General features: G+C 53.6%; 2 protein-coding genes across 2 annotated transcripts; one reads left to right on the top strand and one right to left on the bottom strand.

The window, feature by feature from the left end:
• Positions 1–2,775: 2,775 nt before the first annotated feature.
• On the top strand, positions 2,776–5,106 carry BESB_035470 (uncharacterized protein; the record flags this gene model as incomplete). Its single annotated transcript, XM_029362133.1, has 3 exons — positions 2,776–2,836; positions 3,055–4,689; positions 4,907–5,106. The coding sequence occupies 3 exons, from the start codon at positions 2,776–2,778 to the stop codon at positions 5,104–5,106; spliced, it is 1,896 nt and encodes a 631-aa protein (XP_029221098.1).
• A 1,433-nt stretch (positions 5,107–6,539) lies between these two features.
• On the bottom strand, positions 6,540–16,652 carry BESB_035460 (tetratricopeptide repeat-containing protein; the record flags this gene model as incomplete). Its single annotated transcript, XM_029362132.1, has 19 exons — positions 6,540–6,644; positions 7,038–7,161; positions 7,642–7,733; positions 8,256–8,513; positions 8,914–8,975; positions 9,250–9,460; positions 9,845–10,062; positions 10,469–10,775; positions 11,052–11,383; positions 11,710–11,804; positions 12,074–12,411; positions 12,738–12,996; positions 13,546–13,810; positions 14,376–14,532; positions 14,811–15,046; positions 15,189–15,292; positions 15,461–15,684; positions 15,954–16,131; positions 16,510–16,652. 19 exons carry the CDS (start codon positions 16,650–16,652, stop codon positions 6,540–6,542), a joined length of 3,708 nt encoding a protein of 1,235 aa, XP_029221097.1.
• Positions 16,653–17,730: the final 1,078 nt, after the last annotated feature.

Below are 17,730 nucleotides of genomic sequence, written 5' to 3'. Positions count from 1 at the left end.
GCAAGCGAAAGTGCTACCACGCCTTTGGCGACCGACTAAGCTTATCTCGGTTATTCTGCTATGTTTGGTTTCACTTTATCTTCGGGTACCACGAGCCAGCGACACGAATCATCTACGATGCTCGATTTGTCCTAAGGCAGAGGACACAGCAGACTTGAGGGCGCCTCAACCGGAGCCCATAGGTACGTCTAGAGTGTTACACTTGCAGATCATATGCCAAAACCCGCTTGAAAAGGCGCAGTTTCTTTCATGCAGAAAAGGCGACACACCGTAAATCCGGGGGGGGGGGGGGGGGGGGGGGGGGGGTTGGTGCATGTTCCGCATACCTCCACCGCAGACCAGTCCTTTGACTGGTCTGTTCACCCTGATGTCAAATGAAAGACAACACATATAGGACAGTCGGTCCCGTTCTAACGGTCGCGGCAATGACCAGAGGTATAGTAACCAGCACAGAGCAAACCGCGCAGCTCGTCTTGTGAGATGCGTTGAGAAACGCGAACCCTGTGACGGCATGGGAAACGAAGCTGAAGTAGTATACAAGTAGGAGCATATGTAACAAAATCAAGAACGTCGATCCCAGACCAGCCATGATAGAGACGCTGACGCATGAGGCCTTCGTCCTTTGAAGGCGGTTGATTTAAGAAAGAACATAATTCCTACGATGCGGCGGAGGAACACCGTGCTGGTCGAGTCTCAACCGTAGAACATTTAGATTCCGGTGAGTGAGCAAACATCGGAGACGTAGAAGTTCAAGGCGCCAAGAAACCGAAAAAAAATATTTTCTGGAGATGATTTCTAGCTGACTGTCTGGCCTTGCCGGCCCGGGGGTGAGGCCGCACTTGAGTTAGACGAGGCTCGCTATCCCGGCTCCCCCCGATCACGCACCGTAGCAGGGTGACTGCTCTTCTTGGTTTCAGGCAGGCTCGCGCGAGGCATTAATTACCACCATTCGGGTTCTGCCGTTCGAGAATATCTGCGGGTATGCGCGCGTGCGCTATCTTGATGGGCTCATGGCCTTACAGCAAACGTATTCCATGGCAAATGTGAGAGGAACCCTGAGGGATGACGGGGTGCTGAAGTGATCGGGGCGTGACCTCGCGCTTCTCAAGGTCGGGTACGCATAACTAGTCTTTAGGATTTGCTGAATGCTCTACGGAACTGCACGGGGTGTGACGATCTGCTTTGTCTAGTGACATGGAACTCCAAATCCAGCATTATGTGGCGGATGTTGTTGCACGATAATCCCAATGAAAATGCACGGCCTTCCACGCCCGTGTCACAAAGTTCTACCCAATTGGCCTCTCAGTCCATATGCAGCGGATAGCTCGTAGTGTTAGGATCAGGCGACAGCATCGCGAGGATCGTCTTTTCATGCAGTGGGCTTTTCTTTCTGACAGAATGGTATTTTCCACTGTCGAGAGAGACGCGCAGAGGTAAACAATAGTGCCCGGACAAGATACTATACTTTTATCACCTGGCATGGGGGGACCGAGTCACACTTGAATTCCTTACGGTTTTGGAGGTGGCTCCCCCGCTAAGGCGACAAGATGCAGATAATTACCCCGCAGTCTCGTCTTTTCTTTCTTCCCTCCGCGTCGTCTTACTCTCCTCCCTTCGCAGCGTGCTGCTTTCAACTATAGAAGAAGTGGCCTCTACGGCTGCGCATTACGTTCTCAAACGGCTAAGCAGCTGCGGGTCCAGACAAAAGCGAGTCAAACCGCCAGTGCACCTCTCACAAACTGCAACGGGGAGTACGTGGCCAGACACACTCTTGTCAGATAAATCCACGCGGGCTCTCCACTCCTACTTCCTTGGTCAGCGCAGCAGAAAGCCCGCTCTGACTGGACCCGACTAATGCACAGCAACCGTAACGGTCGACTTCAGGAAGCCGATGCGGGCGCTGTGGCGCTCGCGTGTGTTGCCTGATCGTGTTCCAAAAGACACAAGCATGTATACTCAGCAGAGGACGATTGAACACGCAGTTTTGCTGAGCACGACCACGGAAACCTGAAACTTCACACAGCACAAACCTATTTCCAGCTGGCACCTCTTCTCCGTGCGCCTACCGTGATTGCCGAGTCGGTGGCAACAAAAAGTCTAGAGCCGACGCTGTGTTCTTGCGTAAAGACATCACACATTTGAACGTCCTGCGTCCACATACGACACCGCTCATCGTGCAACGCTAAACAGAATCGTGTAAACACGGTGGCCATTGATGGCGCCCCTCCAGGAAACGCTTCTGCCTGGGCGGAATCTGGCGTCGTCGACCCTGCCTATCACATTGCCTTCTTGAAAACTGGAGAATCTACAAGAGTGTGCATCTTGCTCTTGCGCGGTCTGACCTCTGTATTGGTAGCTGGCGTTAGCGAGAAAAGAGGTGTCCAACTCCCTACCGCAATACACTCGCCGTCGCCCTAGTCGGGCTGTCGTCGTGCTGTATGATAATCTTCAGCACGACAGATCAGCGAACGAGTGTGCACGGCAAGCCCGCGCGCCAGATCGTGCTAGCTGGATCGGCTCACGAACAAGCATTGGCGGGGCAAATCACTAACGTGGACCGGGTTTACTTTTAAGACTTCTTCTGATGTCGCGTTCGCGGGTTCCCTCAGGAACTGCATATTTGATACGGCTGGCAGGAGACGTGTTTTCAATTCTCGCATGACTTCGAAACGAGTCGCGGGCAGAACACAGGCGTCATTCCATACCTTTTCGTCCCCGGTTCAACGCTGTTCCGTACGTCCAAGAGTCAGCGGTACAATCCTGACTGTGGTGACCATGAGGAAAGCTCTGATTGCTGCCGTATTGGTTGCGGGGGTCCTCCCCCACTTACCGACGAGTAAGTTGAAGAGAAGCGCGAATGCTTACCACGCTGGATTTGCCCCATTCGCATCGCACTATTATAATAACAAACTTGGTGTGCAGACGCAATCTTTAGCGAACTAGCTGCAACGCATATCAGTTTCGTGTACGGTCCTCTGTAACGACCCAGAGCGCGATGGTAGTTGGACCTATAAGTGACCCTCTTGCGTTGTCCTTCCACTCGTGGTTGTTCAGTCCATGCTGGTCCATCCGGTCATGACAAGGACTACCAACCAAGACCGACAAAGAAAGGGCACGCTCCACCCCCTCAGAAGAAAGGAGAAACCGTGGTGAAAGAGATCATCGAGGTATCCAAGCTACCACCTGCCCCCCAGAAAGCACCACCTGTCTGCATAGTACCAAGTCTTCTCGGAATACCCTCGGTCAATTCTTGTCGTGATCTCGGCATCGTCGGATCCATCCCTGGCTCGACCGTAGTACTCCAAGAAGAGTACCAGGGATGTGACTTGCTGGATGACTTGTCCTGCGACGATGGTTCCGGTCAGGGTCTTGAGGTCTACCGGCAGAGGCTCCAAAAGCAAGGAGGAACAGCAACTTCCGTATATATGCCGCAAGGCGTGGGTCCTTGTTTGCGAGTGGAAAGACTTCCAGACAGTCTGAGGGTTACCTCCGGCTTTCGTGGAGAAATTGTGTGTTGTCGTCCGATATGCAAGCCAACAACTACTACGACAACCACGACGACAACAACAACAACTACTACTAGCACCACCACCACCCAAGAAGCTCTCTTGCCTCTAGAAGAGGACAAGGCGCCTCAGCATGTGCCGACATACACGACCACTCCAGCGCCAGTGTTCCTGAGCCAGTCGGGCCAGGGTATGAACGAGTCGCTTCAAATATCTCGCGCCGCCGCTTTTGGAGAGATGTGCGTCATGCCTCAGTTCCTGAATCTTCCGCGAGTGGCAACATGCGCTGATCTACGAGATATTTCCATGTCGACAAGTTACGTATTCCTCACAAATCAAAAAGCGATTGACTGCCAGTGGGTCGAAGATGTGGGCTGTGGCCCCGAGTACCCAGGCCTGGGTGCTTTTTTAGACGCTGGAACTCCCGACAGCACATGCTTGGCTGTGAGACAAGACGTCTGCAACGTAAGCATTGTGGGCCCCTACCCCATTCTAAGTCGTCATTTGAAGGGTGCGTGCGCTGCGCACAAAGGAAAAGAATCTCATTCAATGATGCCCGTTACGATGATGATGCCAGTCCAAGGCGGAAAGAAAGGCGGGCACCACAGGCGGTTGCAGGCTGAGAGCTCTGATGTGCTCGACACTGCGGATGAGGTAGCCTATGGAGGACTGCTTCATCAAAACGCGGACGAGGACTACATACTGCAGACAGGCCTTGAGGACATATTTCCAGATGTATCCAACTCCGAAGAAGAAAATGCTCTGACCTTCTCTGGCTCTGCGGAACTCCCTGATGTGCCTGACGCGTCAGCCACTAACAGAGGCCTTGGCAAAGGAGCTCCCGCGAAGGGGAAAGGGAAAGGCGGTGGTGTGTCAGACACACTTGTCGTATGTTGCCGTTTGCAGTGTTTCGGGGCTGGCACTGCGGCTGCCTCTTCAGCCTTGTCGTACAGCCGCCAGACATACCAGCAACAGCAACAGGCAGTAGCCAACGCGGCATACGCTCAGGGATCCTCACAGGCGGCTGGAGGCCAGACGGGACAAGCACAGGCCAACTTCGGATATGCCACCGGATATGGAGGAACGCCACCTGGTGCACGAGGCGGATCCAGGGCTGCGGGCAGTGTCCCATCATTGGGAAACTTCGGAATTGCTGGAACTCCCGCTATCCAGAATCAATCTAGTGAGTTGTAGCCAGTGGACCGTGGGCATGTTGCTATTACAGTTCGCAACCACATGGAATGGTTTATCCAAAACTTCAGCCAGAAAACACGTATTAATTCGCTAGACGGTGCCTTGAATAATATTAGCCATTGCGTGAGCGCCGCAGATTTGTCGAGACGGAGATGATCCGAAACAGCCGTGGTTGGTTCTTTTGCTGGCATTTGTCCAACGTTCAGATCTCCCAGTCGCAAATGGCTCAGCCGGTAGCGATCTGTGTGACCAGCGATTCGCGCAAATTTGCTCTCTGGCCTCGCCTCTACGTGGAGAGAGAATCATCTTCGACCAGAGATGCGCTGGTGCGACGCCGTTGCCCGGATGCTACGCAGGCGGTATTTCACCTTGCTGCAGGAGCGTGAGCAAGTTTGAGCTCATTTAGTGTGATGTTAACTTCTCGTGATGTCTATGAACCGTAGACGAAGTCTTCCTCGCTTCTCTTGCATCCCGTAGGCGACGGTATTGACCATCAGCCGGAGATGCGTGGCGAAACCACGAGACTCGCCAATATGAATATCCCGATGAGTTCATCTCGGATATCGTAGGAATGGATCGTGGGCGTTCTAAGACTTAATTGTCTCGGATTGTTTCTCTCATCATACATAGGGTAACTGCGCGCCTGTGATGGTGCTCCAAACTATGTTCTTGAAAACGCTCAAGCTGCTTGGTGCTCGAACCCAGTTACAGCACAGCCCGATCGGACGTGTTACTAGACGCGTCATTGTGCACCGAATGCAACTTCACAGCATGTTGAATCAAAGTGACACTACTGACAATTTTGCCTTCGTCACCGGAACTGCTAGATAACACAATGCTTCGTGCCACTCTGTCGAGTCGTCGGTTATCGCTTGCCTTTAGATAGCCATCTGAGACGAGCGCACAGCCACAGCTGGGTCCTGTCCTTACGCAGTTCACCGGACACCGTCCGATATTGGAAAAAGCCTCATCTGTTAACTTTTGGATGCTCATTTTGAGATGTACGATTTCCTCTGATTATTCCCTCTTCTCAAAGTGTTTGGTGACGCTCCGGGCAGCGTCGGTGATGTAACTGTTACGCCGTGTCAGGCCTGGGACCCATTGATTCCTCTACACGAGGCAGGTCGCGTTCGCCAATGATATGTGGATGTTACCTCAAAAAAAACGTTGGATGCGAGAGCCGTTTCATCCCTACGTATGAAAGATGGGGTCTCTTTCCAAAACCAGCGTCTGTCGGTCAGCCGCAGGCCAGAAATGTAGATAAATACTCTGCAGACATCGGCCCTGTATTCGTTAACCGTATAGGGCAAGTAACTGGTCGTATTATTTCAACGGAAGATGGCACGGAGGAACTCAAGTCTACATTACGAGTGGTGGAGGGCTTCTGCACAGACTTTCGTATGCGGAGACTTCAAGCCGGGAAATGGTATCGTATTGAGTTTGATTGTCCGTACGTTGACTCCCGTGGGGGTGGCAATGCCATCACGTTTACCACCGCCATAGTGTGAAAACCAGTAGTTTGACGGAGACTTGCGCGCGAACAGTGAAGGGCGCGTCAGTTAGAATCCACGTGCATATTGGCTTTGCAGGCCGTGCAAGATCTGCGAAACGCTGCTGCAGATCGTACGTGATGAGATGCTGGTGGGTTGAGCTGTTCTCTCTTCTCAGCTTTGTATAATCACTCAATGAATTCATTCATAGGGACCAATTTCAAGTGGCGCCTTGGACTGACTTTCGTTTTGGTGCACTCTCACTGTCCCGTGAGACTACCTCTCTGGCGCCTCAGAAAGCACCAACCGGAGCAAAAAAGAAATGATGGCTGCGGTGCGTCGATTTCTTCTATGTGAATAGCGTCAGTGCAAACGAAGATGCCTCGGTAGGGTCAATAAGGAACTCTTCTTGTTTGCCCGCATCCACGGCAATTTGTAGCGCAGCTTTAGCGATCTGAAGACAGGAGTTCAGGCAACCACAACAGTAGTCTTCGAGCGACGCAGGCTTCGGGCGTCTCCGCCACACTGCAAACAGTGCAGGAGGTAGACTTTTGCTAGCTTCTCAACCACATTTGAAGACACGTTTCCTGCTGCTGGCCGCGGCTATGGCTGTGCATTTTTCTATGCCACGTGATAATCCACCAACAAGAGGGTAACTAGACTACCGCCATTGGTTCGGGTCGGTCTTTTCCCGTATCGGCGGTTAGCGACGTGATTAGTGGAGCGGAGATATCTGTACGACTGTCCTTGGCTCTGGCCACAACCGAATACATCAGCGGTGCTGCTGGCGGTACCGAGTAAATGCAGCTTCAGACATCGTTGCCATTCATTGCCGTAAGGAGCTTACTTGCGCAACACATGACCCTTCGTCGTCGCTGCCGCCATTACTCAAAACTTTCATCCAGGTGCTGCTCATCTCCTGGTGGCGCTCCGCCAAGCTTACCCAGGCCGGGTCGCTCAGTGGCCTAGAGCTGAGCGAAAGAAATACAAAGATAGTGATCCCTTCAAAGTGCAGAACTCCTATGGCAAGTTGAACGTAAAATGGCCACAGTGATGGTCCGTAGTACCCTTGGGCAACGAAGCCTTCAGGCAGCACTCGCCGGAGCTTGCGGGCGCAGGCGCCACTCGTGCACACGGCTGAATGTGAGTTGTTCGTGATAGCCGGTCAACACTCCGCTACGTTTTTGCATACGGTGCCTTTACATGGCACTTCATTCAGCGCGTGCGCCAGCCCGAGGTAGGGAAGAGTCCATCCTATAGCCATTGCGTACCTATCGTTCAAACTCAAATGCAGTCTTTCACGAGAACGCCGGAAACGCACCCATTTTCGCAGCATCACAGCCATGAGCAGATAGGACAACGATGACGAACCCTTGCGCCGTTCGCGGCGACCTTGCCGAGTGCGGACTGCTACAGAATATTGTACCACAAGAGAGCCTCATTTTTCTCACTTTTCGTTTTGCTCGTGATCTGCCGAGACCCTGAACAATATTTTGGTGCTGTCGTGCGCGGTGCCCACCGTGAGAACCTGTCCTGCAAGTACCTGAACGTTATCACACCACTTTGGGAGCGAACATGTGAGCGCGTTCACTTGTCGCAAACGTCCGCTTCCGCACCACTGCGCACAAACAACCAGCGCTTCGAGGCGAGCAGCCCGAGAAACACCGGTAATCGAGCCTGCGACATGCGTTTGTGGTGAATTAGGCTCCACAGCGTGGTGAAGCAGGTTCACACCGCTCGTGAGGAATGGTACTCTGTCACTGTGTCGTGGATTAACATGACACGGCATTCGCAGAACAACGTGCACAACGTGCGTAGGGGGCTCTCTCGGTGGCAGCCTCGACCGTCCGTGCCTGCCTGCGTCCATATGCTTTTGATATGATTGATATGTGTCCTCCGGAGCAGCTGGAGCGTCGTTTGCAAGGGCGAGAAAATAACTCTCTCTTATAACCTTTACTATTTATTCTCTTCTACCAATCGTGAGACATATCACTACCCAAACCGCGGCCGTTGTTGAGCACATAAAGAGATTGCAAGACCTCGACGACAGCTCCGATCACAATACCTTCGCTGGTGACAGCATTTGGCATGCTTGTCTCCATGCTTTTGTGCGGTAAAAAGTGTGCGGCGGTGTATTTTGTAAACCACTGGCCATAGACCTTGTTCCGCTCTCCAATCGCTCGCTCGCATCCAGCTCGTCAGTCAGCAGCTCACAATCGCGTGCGACCGAGTGAGGTGCTGTGGAGATGGTTAGATGTTCGTCAATCTCCAGCTCGAACCAGAACACTACAGCGTTTAATTCTCCGGCTTCGGATACCTTCACCTGATGCAGCAAGTACAATATTCTGTTACGGACCACCGACTCTACGGGGGACACCACAGCAGGTTATGCGGATCTCAGTGGCAACAGAATATAGGATATGCCACTTGTTCGGCACAGCTACGGGGAGCCTGTTTCCTCTGTGACGGAAGGCGAAAATGTTTTTCTGAAAGAAGGATCCACGCCCAGACGTTCCGACAAAAGTGCTGTCGTGTAGCAAACATCGTGAAGGAGACAAAAACAGTACAATGCCAATGTATTCTACGAGAAGGTGTCGCTCACTCAGGGACGACCTCTTCTGGTTAATGTACTGCTGGCGCCCTTGGCTTTTGAATTGCCACAAGGTGACGAGTTAATTCGCCAGGTACCCCTTCGTGATGCTCACGCGACTGTCTCTACTTACCTCGAGCTCCTTAGTTGTCTTCGCAAACATCGGCGACGCTTGATCAGCCAGCACGTTTTCGCCTGTGCATACGAGACAAGGCACATGGCAAGGGACTCAGTGGAGACAGAAGACTCAGGCTCATGCAGGGAAGGGAAGAGCTCTGCCACAAGGCTGCCGCTGTGAGCATCAATAAACCGTTAACTCGCTCCGAAACTTACGGATTTGAGCCCGCAACTGTACGTAATGGTCGTGCGCATGATGCGTTACTCCCCCCCTCTCCTGCTCAGGAACAAAATTTTCAAGCTGTCCAAGCATCCATAGAATCAGAGAGCAAGACTTGTAGGGACAACTTACGAAGGTCGAAGTCCCACGCTTCGAAAGGGGCACAGAGAGGTATGAACGTCTCCTCGTCTAGATCAACACCGCCATAGTCCGGCGTATACCGGTACGTCCGCCATGTTTCCACATTGACGCCTCTGATCGATGCTTTCCCAAGCTCAACAAGGACAGCGAAAACTCGAGCACGTCGGGGTACGAAAACCCCATGGCGTTTGTCCATCAGCACCTGAGACAAGACCCAATGTGGTGAGACACGTAGGACACGAGATGTATTCCTGGAGGCAGATCTCTTGCCGACTCCCCCCATTCAGACAGAGGCGTTTTCTTTGCAGTCAGTTGTAATTCTAGTTGCCAGCGACCCTCATTCCCTTGATAGAGTGTCACCGGAGACTCGCTGAAGGATTACACGGCTGGACAGTTGTGTTCCTCTTTTCTGTTATGGCTAGCAGACTTCTGATCGGAGAATTCGCCTTACGCATCATCGCCATGCGTGAGTTGCTGAGATTGCGACACGGAGTTCTCTAGCAATGTTGCCCAAGGTGTTCCCGTTGCCGAGTAACACACCGTAGGCTTCGTGTGAACCAGACAACAAAGACCGCGAAGACTCTACCTTTGCAATAAACTTGGATAGAGGAAGCACACCTTCGCCCAGACAGCCGTAGTCAAATAGTCCCAAGACGCACATACACGCAGGCGAGGCGAGCCTGCACTCTTCCGCAGCTTGGGGATCGGCTTCATCAACTTGGTCGAGCTGTGCCTTGATGTCAGATCCAGGTGGAAGGCGGTACAATTCTCCCAGTGCGAGCAAGGCTACAGCATCTTCCTCCCCTGTGGACACCGGTAATTATGGATATCCAAGCATGTATCAATACGGACTCAGAAGGAAAGCGGCATGCCGCAAAGGGGGCGGCCACCCTGTCCCCCAATGAGGTGGGATGTAGGTGACTTGCGTGTGACAGCATTCAATATATGAAATCAACTGCGGTGGAGCCTCATGGCGAGCACGTTTACTATCTCTGCAGGGGTACTCGGCATCGAGACAGTAGGGAACTCTTTCTTTGTCCGACCGAGCAGGCAGCAACTGTAGAGACTTCGCGGTAGCGCGAAAACTTGAATGATGCACCCTGGACGCATCAAGAGGGGTGCTATATCAGGCAGGATCGCGGTCAGCTTTTTCAGGAGGAACATCGTGAGGGATCTCGTGCTTCCACCCAATGCCAACGGGGCCTCTTACCGCGGGGCGGCTTCAGCTGACGCACGTCTTTCTCCAGGAAGGAGAACCGTTCTTTCACTCTTGCTTTGAGAAGCGCGTCATGGCGCGCGTCCCCCGAAACGGGTGATTCTGTGAGTTGCGAGCGCGATGCCCCGCTTGCGCAGCAGTGTCTCTCGGGAGAGCTACATCTCGAGCGTGCACATTGTGTCTGCGCCAAAGACGGACAGCTTTCCGGGCGCTCGTTCTCGCCATTAAGTTCTGAGACAGGCTTCCACTTTGTTTCTTGGACTATCCGCAGGGATGGCGCGAGACATTGTTCCAGCAGAAGCTGCGAACACAAACGGAAGGAGTGACGTCTGCACTCTCCAAAGAAAAGAGAACTGCTTCGTTTATGCCTTGAACAAGCCACGCTGCCGCCTCTTCCTGCATGCCTCGACAGCGTAGCAAAACTCGTCCTGCTCACGTGGCGCTTGACGGACTCGGTAACCCTAAATCCTTGTCTGTGCCTCACGTGGGCAAAAATGTCCAGTACCCCTCCGTTGATCACCACTGCGTAGCAGACACTGAGGGGCGCACTGGTGCACAACTTGTTTAACGTGCTCACCTGACAGTTTTCGTACGCGACCTTCTTACACGTTCGCAGGTTCCCTGCCCACGGGTCGACCACGGTGATATGGTATCGCTGAAGCTTATTCTGGTGCTGTTTCCACGTGCTCGCCGAACATCCTTCCACCTTCACAATTTCTTTAGCTGCCGCGTGCCCGGCGAGGAACGGTAGAGGAGCTGGAGCAGCCCCCGTGCACAGAATGGAGAGACGTGGCATAGGAGGCAGGTCTTCGGCTTTCGATGACCCTGCCAGCTGCTCATATCGTTTCATGCGCATTCGAATTCTCTCCAGCTGCGCCTTAGCGACACGAGCAAGACCTGTTTCCAGATCTGCAGCACCCAACAAGAATCCAGCGCGGACGACCAAGCCTTGCATTGCAATCTTAGGCACCCATGCTCTTCCTCATGTCCACATATAGAGGTGCCGCAGGCAAAGACTCTTGCAGAGGGATTCCTGGGGTCGGCGTGGTGCCTCATATCCGTTTCTGGTTCGGCCGGACGCTTAGCAGGCGCGCGTTGTGTCTGGCTGCCTGTGCTCTTGCTGCAGTCCTAGAGGCAATCTGACACTGTCTGATTGTCCGGTGCAACGTCGTTTACCACAAGAATATCGTTCAGTGAGGGCTTCTAATACAACCTGCGGCGTCCTTCAAACTTACGTTCGAGGAGGCACGGGTCACGGAGGAGATCAAGGTGATAACGAGCAACGGCCACCTGCCGAGGGCGGCTTGGCGATTCGCACGGAACTATCAACCTGACAACATAAGAAGAGATACGTTGACTACAAGCCTGAGTGGACAAGAGCGGATCCAGGGCTATTCTGACTGTGATGCCCATCGGGAGTACTCTACTTCTAGCGCTGCCTAATCAATAAGCGCTGGCGTCAGAGAGCTCACGGCATGCGCCGACTATCATAGAGACATCCGTCCCTGCGCATGAAGCTGACCGTCGCACCAAAACCCCAAGTGCAGAGGATATCGTATTTGTTATGTTCATGAAGCGGGGCTCCGCGCCACTCCTTACTTGAACCGTAGGCGTGATGAGGTGTGGGACGCTTCAACGTTAAGCACTTGACCCTTTTCCACGGAGACAGGATCCAGCCAGAAGACTGCATGACGCCACGAAGTTCCGTTTGCAGAAACGGCTCCAGGCAAATTCTCGTTCCGGGCCAGTTGAGAGGCTGGTGCATCAACAGAGGCGGGGGTGCCGTCCAAGACAATGTATTGCCCTCCATCATCGTCGCTGACAGCCTCAGTTTCACTCCGGCGTGCTTTGAGCTGGTACCACACTACGAAGGCGTTCAAGACACCTCCTCCGGTGCAGTCCATGGAGATGTTCTTTGTCTTGCTGAGGGGCAAGTCCTGAAATCATTTCACAGAAAGGCATACGCTGAGCGGCTTAACATTTGTGCGCCCGCGCATCTACTACATACCTTTCTTGGCACCGGAAGCGTCTCCATCTGGAGGTGGAGAGCTCCGTTTCGTGATACCGGAAAGGAGGCTAATCCGTCAGCTTCAGAGGAGACATACTGCATGAGGTTTCATCATGGAGACGTTCCGGCGGCCACCAGCGGGGGAAAGCCTTCATCTTCTGTGCAATGGAGACTTTTGCCTTGTGATGCAAACAAATGTGACGAAGAGTGACAGAAGCGATGGCTGATGCACGCAGTAATGGCCAGTAGACACACCTCGTCTATTGTCTCAAGAGGACCATCAAAGCAGAAGTGAAAGACGGGCTGCGGATCTGACAGGGGCACGGCGACGTCCCCGTTAGCGCACGGAACGAGTCTTCCCGTCGAATCATCTCGGCAATGAGGCTCGGCGACTCGAATGGCCATTGGCTCTGCGTACGGATTCCACCGCGCGGCTTCTTCTACGGCGCTCCAACGATAGCCGGCCGATGTCGAGGGTAAGGCTAGGGAGAAGGCCTGAACCACGACCGCTGCGCTGTCCGGGGTATCGCGACAGGGACATGGAAAAAGAGCCGTGCAGCCTAAATTAAGAATCTACCGAAGTCTGTTCTCACTCAGGCTTGACGTTGTCGCAGAACAATCAGCCTCATCAAACATACACACGTAAGACGTCACCTCGTCATGCAATGACCTGGGAGTCCTTGTCGTCTATATATATCTATTAATGCTTGTCAAGTTCCTGGTATCTAATTAGCTCACTGCGTACTTAGGATCAGACCAAAAGAGTTCACTAATGGTACTAGAAAATAGCCAGTTTCGAGGCTGACACCTGTTCGCTCTCCATCCTTATATGTAAGTGTACGCGGGCCTACGGGAGACCTGACGTCGTGCAGACATATGTTTACGTGGATACACACTCTGCAGAAATGGCTGCCCAACTGTTCGCTGCGAGTGCGAGCGGGTGCGCTCAGGAGCCGTCTCAACTTCACTCAGATCTTTAAGTCGCAGAACAGAAATTTCGGTTCCCCGATACTCGGGGAGCACTCGCAGCTGACAGGAGCAACCATATGGCCACCATCGTTACCTGCTTGGGTAAACTGCGGCATTCGGGATGCAAAGGTTTTTGCGAGCGAATCGAATTTGAGGAACCACCCGCCGGCCGAGTAGCCCTTCCTCCAGCATACTAGTATCAATCACTAGGAGGTCGGCTCTCTGACTCATGTCCTTTGTCACGCAGTCCAGCGGATCCGATGCCTCTGTTGCGCACTCCAGTCTTTCAACACGCTGCCGAACAACGTTAACCAAGCCGGCTACTCCGTTCCTCTGCAGCATCTGTCTGGCAGCCTCGGCTGAAATGGACACACTCAGCGGCAGTAGGTTCACGCCGATGTATGTGCATGTGATTGAATCGAGGCTGAAAATGACGTCACACTGGCGTTGATGGTGCAAAGTACGCACATGATCAGGCTACTCCGTATAGCCACACCGATCGGACAGCCCACTGGTGAAGCGTCTCTCAGGCGTCTACCGGTTTCAACGCAGACAAGTAGCCGACAAGGGAGATCTGCGTCTGAAACGTTTCATAATCGTCTTCCGAACCACAGTGAGAGCTGCAGAGCGTCGCTGTTGCTGTCATGGAGACTCGAGCTTGGCAGAATGCGCAACCTTAAATACCGTGCGGTGTCAGTGATCGCCACCAGTGTGACTTGCCTATAGGCTGGGACAGGAAACCCGTGCACGCTGTGATCGGCCTCCTGTTGGCTGGCTCCGGGACTGTGGACGCATCGGGCAAGTCTTGCAAGCTGCTCTTTTCATCATCTTCTTCCTTGCATGTCGTCAAAACATCTTCCCTCAAGTTGTTCTGGGCCGCCAGCTTCTTCTGGAGCAGGAGAGCCGCCTTTACAAGCGGCACGCACGTGCCCGTGCCCATGAAAAGCCAGCATTTGCTGCAAGACCCCGGGCGAGAGAGCAGCCCGTCAATACGCGCGGAGAGCCCCTCCGTGAAAGTTGAAAGCTGATCAGTGTTCAGCACGTCAGCAAGCTTCCTCGGCTCGCGAAGCTCAGTAGTAAGCTGCGAGAGCAACGGAACCACATACGAGTGCCGGCGGTCCCGTTACGCCCTCAGACAGCCCCCTCTCAAGAAAATCTCGCGCCACAAATTTGTGCGACGCAGCACCTCGCCCACGGTACCACGCACACAGGAACGGCCAGCTAGTAGAACGGCGATGCCACACTTTCTAACTGATATTCATGCCGCTTACACACGCGGAAACGACACCGCTGAATGATTGAAAAGTTAGAGTCTGGCTCGCCGTTCAAATTGAAATCACGCGTCAGAACGTCACTTACCTGAAGGTACCTACATAACGCCACAGGCGCCTCGACGGCAAGCCTCCGTTTCTTGGTTTCTTCGTCTAACGGTCCTCCTGGACGTGCTTCCAGTTTTGCTTTTCCCGGAGCGCGCTTGGTATCTTCCGATGCACGGAGAACCTCCAGGAAGTTCGGTGACTCGGAAAAGATAAGAGACGGGGGGAACGATAGAGATCGCGACGGTCTCTCTGAGGCTGCTCGATTTTCACTTTTGCCTGCATTAAGATCAGCAGCACGAGAAACCTGTTGCATCGCCTTCATTCTGGCGCGGAGCACGTCGACAGACTGCAGCAGGGAATAGACTTGGCCGAAGGGCCTCGTTTCGGTGTGCACCCCTTCGAATAGTGTCTCTCCTACCTGTAAGGAGCATCTCAAGCTGACGCCGCTGTTTCTCCGACAGCTGGTCACTGAACTCGATAGGGCATCCTCCGTTCTCTGACTCGTCTGAGATGGCTCGAACCCTGAGTGATTTAAAGCGGGCGAAAGAAATGTATGTCCCGCAAAAATAGAGATCTCTTTTGTCGGAGCCCAGTGGATGGTGCATACTGGAATTCAGACCGCAAGTGACGGTGAACCATTAACCCCTATGACCCGCTCAGGGAGTTGGGCTTCCAGACCTAGCAGCTTACAGCTGGTCGTCAGGGTCTTCTATGCCCTCAAAGCGGCTGTATTCAGTAGTGACACGCGCCACAAGTTTTGCTTTATGTGCCAGCTTCTCTGCTTTGTCTATCCACAGATCCAGCTCCTTGAGCTTGACGGTATCCGTTTCATGCCTCTTTGCCATAGTGAATGCCGACACTGCTCCGCTGTACTTTCCTGTCGCGAACAGGACTCTGCCTGCTCGAAACCATCCCTGAATCAGACACACACCGACATCATAAAGCCTGAAGCGTAAAACACGACTCGAAAATATGAGAGGGCCGAGGACGATAGAGGCTATGTCAGCTGCGTGGACAGCAGGCCTGCCCTGAGCTTGATGCCAGTCTTCGGCTCGGTTTAGGCACCACGCAATACAGCAAAAAGACAACTTGTCAACGTGTTCTGTGAAAATCGCCCGCTGCTCTTTGTTGCCCGTACGTGGCTGTCGCTGCACCTAATATCCCATCCACAATCTTTCCATACTTTTGGCCAGTCTCGCTTGAGTTGTATGGATGTGCGTGCGTCGTCAAGCGCCTTTTCGTTGTCGCCGAGGAGGAAGTGACAGGCGGAGCGGTTCGATAAAAGGGTGTGCTTCTCGGAGGCTTCTTCGCCAGCGAGGGCTTCATTATAGTACTTGATGGCCTCATTATATTTTCCGTTCCTGACAGAGTGGGCGCATGAGAGGAACTGAAGACGGTGCTAACACTGGCTGTACTACGGCAACTTGACACTCCCTCTGCAGGTGCCTACCGACACCTCGGAAATCTAGCTTGTAACGGCAATTGCCGTGGGCGACACAAAAGGCCAAGCTCTACGAAGTAACTCTACAGGGGAGAACAGCAAGTCTAGCCTTCCTCAGCTCCCACTCTGTGCCCAAGGCAGTCTTCCTCGTCAGAATGACAGCACGAGATTCGCCGCGAGAGTGGCGGATGCGCTGCTCTGGTCTTTGCCAGCGGGTCAGCGATGCCGCCGCCCTCTGGCGTAGCTCGCGGACCTGTAGACATATGACCGAGACATCCTCATGGTGAATGGAGCCTACGTGAAGGCCGAATTCCCAAGCTCTCGGGCGCGCCGCACGGCGTATCTGAACATGTCCTTGTCCATGCGCTTGAACGCTTCCTCCACGGCGCCGTACCGGCCCGAGGCGTAATCGGCCATAATCTTTGTCGCCTCTTCTTCCATCTTGGTCAGGAGCGGACGCGCGTTCCAGCAGAGGCCCCCGAGATAATTTCTTCTGGCTGTAACTACGCCTGTAACGAAAAACCGATCTGCAAGGGAGCAGGGCCATCCGTTGTGGCGGCTAGGTGACTAGGCAACGGGGCCGAACAACCGAGTAGCTTCGCAATCTTGGGCAGCCGACTGCCGGTAAGCCAGCTACACGTGTGCCGTCAAATGCAACCAGACATGAAAGAAAACATGCACCCTAAGGTGTTCGAATTAGTGTGGCCGCACTCGACAGGACGAGGCGCATGTGACCGAGCCAAGTCTGCGCAGTGCACGCACCGCCTGCCGCGGGCGGCGAGACAGACACGTGGAACCCGTGTCTCCGGAGAAAGCCGAAGAAAGGTGCCTGACACCGAGACAGTGAAGTGCCTGGAAGTGTCTAGTTAGTTGCCACTTAATTACGGACAAAGAATTGTGGGACGAGACGGTGTCATTTTCCTTTTTCTGCGTGGCGCCCAACACGCGCGTGCGCGAGACACAGAGCGCGCTGAGACGGCAGGAGGGGCGACCGGATATCGCGACCGAGGTGACCATCTGCGGAGCACCTCTGCGGCCCCCGGCGTCGGGCACGAGGCGATTGTGCAAAGTTTCTCGAGAGCCCACGTTCCGGTGCCCTCTTGTGCGAAATTTGCGCCGCCCAAGTGAAGCTGTTATCTCTGCGGACAACTTGAATTCCTTCCCACCCTGGGACAAAACGCCTGCAAGGCACTCAGAATGGCGAGTGTCTCCTGTCGTTGACTTTTGCAGAGGACACTCTGTAGTGCGAATGCCAAGATACGCCGCTCAAACATAGTCTTCCAGCTTTTCCTTACACAGAGGGCGGAGAGGGAAAGGCTGATAGAAAACGAGTCGGTACACTCGGGGCGTACGAGAGTGGAGGCCCCTGTGGCGCGTGCCCCAGCATGGCTGTTACCAAACCAGGAATGCGTTCTGCTCTTGCAGCACGTAGTGCTTTCTGATCTGAGGGGTTCGTACTGACTATTGTTTCACATGTGGCAATCGCCCAGAGCCGACTTGCTCGATCGAACTTGCGTAT

Source organism: Besnoitia besnoiti, chromosome II, assembly GCF_002563875.1.
Source record: "Besnoitia besnoiti strain Bb-Ger1 chromosome II, whole genome shotgun sequence".
NCBI lineage: Eukaryota > Apicomplexa > Conoidasida > Eucoccidiorida > Sarcocystidae > Besnoitia > Besnoitia besnoiti.
Note: the sequence above shows the minus strand (reverse complement) of the source record. Positions and strands in the feature narration are given on the sequence as shown.